Source organism: Phallusia mammillata, chromosome 2 (assembly GCF_965637545.1).
Source record: "Phallusia mammillata chromosome 2, kaPhaMamm4.hap1.1, whole genome shotgun sequence".
Classification (NCBI taxonomy): Eukaryota; Metazoa; Chordata; class Ascidiacea; order Phlebobranchia; family Ascidiidae; genus Phallusia; species Phallusia mammillata.
In genome coordinates this window covers 30490330-30499461 of record NC_137253.1, presented here as the reverse complement: position 1 = coordinate 30499461, position 9132 = coordinate 30490330, and the positions used below count along the sequence as shown (strand labels likewise).

General features: G+C 45.3%; 1 protein-coding gene and 1 long non-coding RNA gene across 2 annotated transcripts; both read left to right on the top strand.

The window, feature by feature from the left end:
- Positions 1-234: 234 nt before the first annotated feature.
- On the top strand, positions 235-862 carry LOC145214204 (uncharacterized). The gene is made up of 3 exons (XR_013856984.1): positions 235-510; positions 591-669; positions 734-862. It is a non-coding gene; the product is annotated as an uncharacterized LOC145214204 (long non-coding RNA).
- Positions 863-1528: 666 nt separating this feature from the next.
- On the top strand, positions 1529-7535 carry LOC145214203 (uncharacterized). Its single transcript, XM_080082692.1, has 3 exons — positions 1529-7183; positions 7264-7342; positions 7407-7535. The coding sequence occupies exon 1, from the start codon at positions 1532-1534 to the stop codon at positions 6806-6808; it is 5277 nt and encodes a 1758-aa protein (XP_079938818.1). The 5' UTR covers positions 1529-1531; the 3' UTR covers positions 6809-7183; positions 7264-7342; positions 7407-7535.
- Positions 7536-9132: the final 1597 nt, after the last annotated feature.

Genomic DNA, 9132 nt, shown 5'->3' with positions numbered 1-9132 from the left:
TATTAATTATATTAATTCTTGTATTGTGATGTATCGGTTTAATTATATTAATGAGAAGTAACAAATATATACCACTAAGTTTGAAGTGTGTTGACTTGAGGAAGATGCAAAATAACCCTGATGTTATGTAAAACGAACCATTAAGACTTGATAACGTAAGAGTATAAACCTTTACAACCGGGAAATACGCCCCTTTTAATCAAAATAGAAAAGTGCGAAAAGGGACTTGTTACATCTCCACGTTCAGTTACGCATGATTAATTTGTCCCATTATTTCCCCTGCTATGACGTTACAATCGCCAAGTGCGTAACAGTAAAATTAGAAGGCCTTTGTCTGTATGTTGCAATGATTAGTTCATTTTACTGTACAACGTGGTCGAGTAAGGTGATTTATTACTGCATTAAGTAAATTCGTTTGTGTTGCATTTTTAGAGACGAATAAGGCTAAATTAAATATTGTGACGACTGACTAATTAATCTTCAAGTGAAGGCTGTTTACCGTGATTGTCGGTGAGTGTTTAATTCGATTTGTGACCTAAATTAATTCATGGCTTTATGTGTGACTTATGGCATGCTGTATTTTCCTATAGGGATTACAGCGATTGTTTCATCGTCTTGCAACTGTTGATACGTGTACTGTACCTGTTGACCTGTGTCGCAAAATAGTTGGTAAGTTAGTCATTGGCATTTTTGTGCGTTGGCATATGTCAATGTGTTTCGTTTTCTTGTTTAGAAAACCGTTCCCGTCTACGTTCCCGTTTCGTTCTCAACCCTGTTTCTGTCCGTTCCTGATTGTGTACGACGTTGTGGTTGTTGCCGCTGTTGTCGCTGTGGATTATTACACGTGATTCGGGAAGTGTGATTTGTGTGGGAAAGGGCGGGGCGTGTTTCAACGTGACAAACCCCTTTGTGAGGCTCAGCCTTGCAGGTCGGCCGTTCAGAGTCTACATAAAGAAGTTTTCAACTTTTGCTCGTTGAAAAAGAAGTTTTCAACTACTGCTCGTTGAAAAAGAAGTTTTCAATTGCTGCTCGTTGAAAAGGAAGTTTCAACTGTCGCTGATCGAGAGAAGCTTTCTACTTTGCTGGTCGGAAAGAAGCTGTCGCTCGGTGAAGGAAAATGAATTCCGACACGACTGAAGAGGATAAGGGTGAACAGCTCGTCAAATTGCAACGTTCATTGCAAGAAGCCTACACCCGAACGGAACGTTTAATGGTCAGTCCCAATAACTTAGTTTCTGTACATACATCGGTGCGAATTATACATGAAAGATACCGACTTCTTGTGGAGCATATAACTTCAAATTCACCTGAAAATGAAGACCTTGTCAAGGATTTGTTGAAGCGATACGCTGAGGAGAAAACGGAGTTCGATAGCAGGGTGGATGAATGGATCGAAAAGGCCCAGCCTGCTACGTCGCCACCGCCACAAACTGGTTCAAAAAAGTCGGCAAAAAGTTGCACTTCTAGTTGCCCTACTTCAGCAAGTACGAGTTCCAGTGTTCGCAGAACTGAAGCACGAGTTAAGCTTGAGATGGCTCGCGCAAAACTTCGTCAGGCCAAAGAGAGACAGGACGAAGAGAATGAGCGACAAAAAGAGGAACAGAGGTTGCGCAAATTGTCGGCTGACGCCGAAATTCGCGAGGTACAACGTGAAGCCGAATTAGCCGAAATCGAGGCTCGCGGATGGGAAGGTAAATTTGACTCAGATATTGTTTATTCGCCACCTGTAGTGAAGCCTTTCGTTCCAACGGTCACTGAATGCCCAAAACCTGCACCGCGCCTTGATAGGCAGGAGCTGCCTAAAGTAAGTTGTCAGCCTACTATCCATGCCACTCCGCAATATAGTTGTCAATATAGGGAAGGTCCTCCTGTAGCGCAGGAACCACGCTACAACTCAGACGAACGTTTTTTACCGCGTCCGAAGATAATGTCATTTAATGGTGATCCGATGGAATACTGGACGTTCATTCGCAACTTTGAAGCGCATGTTGCCACTAAAGTTCACTCTGACGACTTACGGTTGGTTTATCTGCTGCAGCATTGTGACGACAGAGTGCGACCTAAAATTGATCACCTGACGAAAAGGCCAGTCGAGGGTTACCGACAGGCACGTCAAAAGCTATTTCATGAGTACGGACAGCCGCACATTATCGCAAATGCCTGTGAGCAGCATTTGAAGAAGAGTCCTCGCTTGAAAGGAGATCAACCGGAACGACTAATGCAGTTTGCAGATCTGCTGGAAAAATGTCTCACTACACTGGAGGATATTGATGAATATGCCGGTCTTAACTCGCTTGATACCATGCTGCAGCTTATTGACAAGTTGCCCTATCGCTTGCAGGAAAAATGGATAGAGCGATCAGTCGAAGTTCTACATCGCACTAATCGTGAAGCCGGGTTTAGCCACTTTGTTCAGTTTGTTTCGGAGCGTGCTGAGGTGGAAAATTCCCTCTACGGGAGTAGGATTATGGGTTCTAGGCGCGACAAGGATCCTGGTCCACCGATGAGAAAGCCAAGAGCGTCTGCGTACGTTGTGAACCCAGTAGAAGTTCGACAGCGTCCGACAGAGAGGCCGACTACTTCCGCTACGTGTCTGTTCTGTGGTAAGGCTCACGATTTGTCCAGGTGCTTTGAGTTTAAACGTAAAACGTACTCCGAACGTGTGGAATTTGTCAGTCGTAAGAGATTGTGCTTCAGATGCCTTACGCCAGGTCACCGTGTTAGACGATGTAAAGCGAGAACTGCCTGCGAAGAAAACGACTGTTCGAGTCACTATCACCACACATTGCTGCATAGGCCTGCTCCAGCCGCAAAGCCAGAGTCACCAGCGACACCGGTTGAACCACAAAAGGTCGCTTCATGTTCAGTAGCAACGCCCGGCGAATGCGGTTACGACGACGTGTATCAGTGTGTCGTACCGGTTGAGGTAAAATACGAAGGCCGGAAGGTTCTAACTTACGCATTTTTGGATATCGGCTCTACCGGAACCTTCTGTAACCAAAGGTTGATTGAAGCCCTGGGCATGAAAGGTGAGACTAAGGAGATTGTTTTACAAACACTGACAGATGAAGCCAAAGAGCATACGGCAGTTTCAGTGAGTTTCTCTGTTTCTCCAGTAGGTGGCGGAGATGATATATTTCTCCCTAAAGTAATAACCGTTGGTGAAATCCCCGTTCGTCCTAATCCGATTCTTAGCAAAGAAGCATTAAGGGGTGCCCCACATTTACGTGACTTGGATTTTCCCTTAATAGAGAAAGGAACTGTAACATTGCTGATTGGTCTGGATAATCCAGACGCCTTGTTCATTGAGGAGATGCGTCGTGGTCCAAAAGGGAAACCGTTTGCTGTCAAGACACCTTTTGGATGGACATTATTTGGCCCTTCACTCCTTCCGTGTGCATCATCGAGGTATCAGGTAAACTTCGTGAAGTCTAGAGACAGCTCTTTACAGAAGCAAATCTCTAGTCTGTGGGAGACAGATTTTGGGAACGAAACTGCTGTTCTAGATTTCCCCACGTCGCGCGAAGACAGAAAGACGTATGGTATCATGCAAAAGAACGTGAAAATGGTGGAAGGTCACTATGAGCTGCCGTTGCCGTGGAGAGAAAGCTCAGCTTGTTTGCCAGATAACAAGCCAATGGCCGAAAGACGGCTGACGTACTTGAAGCGACGCCTGGAGAAGGATCACTCACTGAAGGGAAAGTACGTGAGCACAATACAGTCCTACCTCGAGAAAGGGTACGCAAGAGAGATACCTCGAGAAGAAATCGAATCGGTTGATGGTGTTTGCTGGTATTTACCACACCATCCTGTACTTCATCCCCGTAAGCCAGACAAGGTTCGTGTAGTTTTTGATTGCGCTGCAAAGCACAAGGGCGTTTCCCTCAATGATGTGCTGATGCAGGGCCCGGATCTCGTAAACAGTTTGGTGGGTGTTTTGACTCGATTTCGCAAAGAGCGGTACGCTTTGGTGGCCGATATAGAATCGATGTTCCACCAGATTCGTGTTACCCCTAAGGACAGGGACGCCTTGCGATTTCTGTGGTGGCCAGGAGGGGATTTGACAAATCAACCAACAGCGCATCAAATGACTGTGCACCTGTTCGGGGCGACTTCATCCCCTAGTTGCGCGAGTTTTTGCTTGAAGCAAACAGCCTTGGATTTTGGTCAAGATTTCAATGCACAAGCGTCTTCGGTCGTCAGAAGAAATTTTTACGTGGACGACTGCCTGACTTCGGTTGCATCTACAGTGGAGGGAATTCAAATGACCAAAGAGATTTCAGATTTGTTGTCACGCGGAGGATTCCACTTGACAAAATGGCTCAGTAATAACCAGAAGATTCTGTCAAAAATTCCTGAAGAAGAGAGGTCAAAGGCAGTGCGAAACAAAAGCTTGAGTGATGACGTCACAGAGAGAGTGCTTGGTGTCCACTGGAACGTGCACGAAGATACGTTTGGATTTAAGGTCAACCTTCCTGAAACGGCGAAGACTCGAAGAGGACTTCTTTCTGCATTGAGTTCACTGTACGACCCTCTTGGATTCGTTGCACCGTGCACGCTTGGAGCCAAATTATTACTCCAAGGTTTGTGCAAACGTGGAGTTGGCTGGGACGACTGCATTTTGGAATCGGAAGCAACACAATGGAGCGAATGGCTTGGGCGTTTACCGAAGCTTCATGACCTGTGTCTTCCTCGTTGTTTTAAGCCCGATGATTTCGGCGATGTGCAAAGTTGGGAGTTACACCACTTTGCAGATGCTTCCTCCGTGGCCTACGGAGCTGTGTGTTATCTGAGGATAGTCGACGTCGGTTCGCGTGTTCACTGCGTGTTTCTTGTTGGCAAGTGTCGACTAGCGCCGCTGAAAACAGTGTCAATTCCAAGACTGGAACTGACGGCGGCAGTTCTATCCGTGAAGCTAGATGAAATGATGCGACGAGAGCTTGGCTTGCCAGTGCATCGGTCTGTGTTCTGGACAGACTCCACTGCCGTCCTACAGAGCATCAGGAATTCGAAGAAGAGATTCCCTACGTTCGTTGCTAATCGAATTGCAAAGATTGAAAGGCAAAGCGATCCTTTAAGCTGGAGACATGTTCCTTCAAAGCTCAATCCGGCAGACGAGGCGTCACGTGGATTGACGTCAGAAGCGTTAGTGACGTCTGGCCGCTGGTTGCGCGGTCCGCAGTTTTTGTTGGAATCTGAGGATCACTGGCCTGTGAGTCCGATTGTTTTACCCGACTTGCCTGCTGAGTTCAGTCCCGTAAAAAAGCAGGAAGTCTCCATACATATGGTCGTAGAGAAGCAGTCCATAGTTGAGAGGATCATCCATCGGTACTCTTCGTTGCATCGTTTGAAAAAGAGTATCGCCTGGCTGCTTCGATATAAGAAGTTTTTACTGTCGCGTGTTCGCGGTAACAAGGCTGTGGTGGAGAATCGTGGATCATTATCTGTTGAAGAATTAAATGCTGCCGAACTGGAGTTGATTAAATATGTGCAGCGAAAGCATTTCAGCCCTGAGCTTGCTGCGTTGGAGAAGGGATCTCTTTCCAAGACCTCTGTGAAACGTCACATGTTCAAACTAAATCCAATGGTTGTTAACTCCGTGCTTCGAGTTGGTGGTCGACTAGAAAAGGCTTTCATTCCGTACGATGCCAAACATCCGATTCTTCTACCACATTCGTGTCATTTTACTGACTTGGTTATCGAGAGACATCATCGTCTTGTCGGACATTCTGGGATGGGCCACACTTGGTCGTCGCTACGCCAAAGGTTTTGGATACTTAAAGGTGGAGTAGCCGTACGCCGAGTGATTGGGAATTGCCTGTTCTGCAAGAGAAGAAATGCTTCCGCTGGAGTACAGAGGATGGCAGACCTTCCTTCTGCAAGACTGCATCCGGACGAGCCCCCGTTTTCACACGTAGGGGTGGATTATTTCGGTCCCTTTCCAGTTAAGCAGGGACGGAGCATCGTGAAACGGTACGGGGCAGTGTTTACCTGCCTATCAATTCGAGCTGTCCATATCGAAGTTGCCCACAGCCTATCTACAGACTCGTTCATCGACGCGCTTCGTCGCTTCATTGGTCGGCGTGGGAATCCTGTAAATATATATTCCGACAATGGGACGAACTTTGTCGGTGCAGAACGGATACTGAGAGAATCACTGCAGTCTTGGAACCAAGTTCACATTGAGGAGTACCTGAAACAAAGCGGAATTCGTTGGTCGTTCAATCCCCCGACAGCCAGTCATATGGGAGGTGCGTGGGAACGAATGGTGCGCTCCATCCGGCGAATTCTGACGTCTCTGATGACACAGCAAGTTGTTTCCGACGAAACATTGTCAACGCTTTTTGTTGAGGTTGAGTCAATACTCAACTCGCGTCCTCTTGTTCCTGTCACCTTTGATCCCCGAGATGATGAACCGATCACACCCAATCATCTCCTGCTCATGAGATGCAACTCGAATTTGCCTCCTGGCTTGTTCGACAAAAAGGACTGTTACGTGCGGCGCCGTTGGGCGCAAGTGCAGTACTTGGCGAATCAATTTTGGATCCGCTGGGTTCGCGAATATCTACCGAACATCATTTCCAGGCAGAAGTGGTTCCAGAAGAGGAGAGATCTCCAGATCAACGATGTGGTTCTCGTCGTGGATGATTCACAGCCACGCTCCAAGTGGTTGATGGGTCGCGTTGCGGATACATTTCCCGATAAAACGGGAACTGTACGCTCAGTGCTTGTGCAAACGCGATACAATCGTGTCAAACGACCGATTGCAAAACTTTGCTTGATTGTCGCCGCTGAAAGTGATGCTTAGTGTGCTGTTTTGTTTATTGAATTTCGTTGAACGTTCGATGTTTGTTTGTGTGTGAAATGTATTTACCCGGGTCATACATTTAGGTGGGGGTATGTTACATCTCCACGTTCAGTTACGCATGATTAATTTGTCCCATTATTTCCCCTGCTATGACGTTACAATCGCCAAGTGCGTAACAGTAAAATTAGAAGGCCTTTGTCTGTATGTTGCAATGATTAGTTCATTTTACTGTACAACGTGGTCGAGTAAGGTGATTTATTACTGCATTAAGTAAATTCGTTTGTGTTGCATTTTTAGAGACGAATAAGGCTAAATTAAATATTGTGACGACTGACTAATTAATCTTCAAGTGAAGGCTGTTTACCGTGATTGTCGGTGAGTGTTTAATTCGATTTGTGACCTAAATTAATTCATGGCTTTATGTGTGACTTATGGCATGCTGTATTTTCCTATAGGGATTACAGCGATTGTTTCATCGTCTTGCAACTGTTGATACGTGTACTGTACCTGTTGACCTGTGTCGCAAAATAGTTGGTAAGTTAGTCATTGGCATTTTTGTGCGTTGGCATATGTCAATGTGTTTCGTTTTCTTGTTTAGAAAACCGTTCCCGTCTACGTTCCCGTTTCGTTCTCAACCCTGTTTCTGTCCGTTCCTGATTGTGTACGACGTTGTGGTTGTTGCCGCTGTTGTCGCTGTGGATTATTACACGTGATTCGGGAAGTGTGATTTGTGTGGGAAAGGGCGGGGCGTGTTTCAACGTGACAAACCCCTTTGTGAGGCTCAGCCTTGCAGGTCGGCCGTTCAGAGTCTACAGGACTTGTTAGGTAAACAAAACGAGGCATTCCATTCAGTTGTGGGATTCGCAGCAATTCGCGCGCGTTTAAAAGTATTTTTCCTGGACAATAAAAAGTGTCTTTACTTGCATTTGAATGTTTTAAAAAACCTAGAACCAATCAGCAGCTTTGTTGATATCACGTGGTTTACCCAATCACATAAAGCCAAAACTGCCAGTGCAAGAAAGAGTTGTAAGTCAGGCCTGGCTTTTCGGGTCGGGATCAAATTTCAGGCCCGCTTACTACTCTGGCGCACACATTCCAGATTCTATTTGTTTTCATTCTTTACGTCTAGGGCAGTAAATTTCGAACAGTGTGCTCTGCGTGGTGGCAACGCTGATATTGATTTGTAAATATATAATCCTCAAAATAAATGATGAATATTTCCGCATGTATTTCAATAGGGCGGTCCGAAAATTTCGGTAAATCCATAAACGCACTTTGAAGTTAAAAGTTTTGAGAAACACTGGCCTACCTTATTATTTTGGTATGTAAAATACTTTACTTTGACTGTCTCAAAGACTGGTTTGACTTTTTCTCTTATTTTACATTTTTCAAATCACAGCACGCCAGGCCCATTGAAGGCGCCATACCAAATTAGCTGGTCACCAAGCATTCACCACCAAATGGCAAGGCGTAATCTAGAAAAACCTAGTCTGCCGTGGGGATTCGAACGCTCGACATGAATCTACAAACTGAGCTACACAAGCTCAGTGAAGATACCGCTGACAGTTGAATCACAGCACCGTTGACTGCCTCGTATGCTGCACATGTCAGCTTCGTAATAGGGATCGCCACATTAATTACAGTAGTCAATATCCTTATTTATTACAAGGCTTAAAAATGCATCATAAAAAGTGAAAGGAAACGGTGTATAAATGTTTCAGAGCAGGCGTGTAAACCTCTGAAAAGCTCGCATGTATTTGAGATTTCAAGGACCTTCATCCTGAAACAATAAGGAGAAATGTTTCATATTATTTGTAGGGATGGTGGAAAAGTTTGGCAGTCGTGGAAAAATACAGAAACGCCTCTCATGAGAGGCACCTTCCCTATGATAATCTACACTATCACAAAGTAGGTGGTGTTAAATCTGGGAATTTTTATTCAACGTATTTGTTGCAACATTTCTATGAAAAGCTGATTACCTCGACCTCACACAAAGACAAAACACATACACATTGTTTTGTTGCAATAAACTTTTCACAAAAGGCCACCTGTCGGCTTTCACGCGGAGTAAGAACTCGTGAAAGGATGTGAATTGTGTCTGGGACGCCGCTTTGTTTCAAACACTCGCTCGCTTACTCACGCCCGTTTAATGAATGAAATTCCACACAGTTCAATTGCACCACAACGGAAGCAGAGTTTTAAACATATGATAGGGTGGCGTAACAAGTAGAAATTATCTTTCTTTGGTGGTCGGGTTTGGGTTTGGAGTGCAGCAGTTCCCAAAAATAAAAAGATGCTTTTTGTAGAACTGGTCACAAAAACTG

Coding starts and splice junctions, on each gene's coding strand:
- LOC145214203 (XM_080082692.1), top strand. CDS start 1,532: ATGGCTCGCGCAAAACTTCGTCAGGCCAAAGAGAGACAGGACGAAGAG.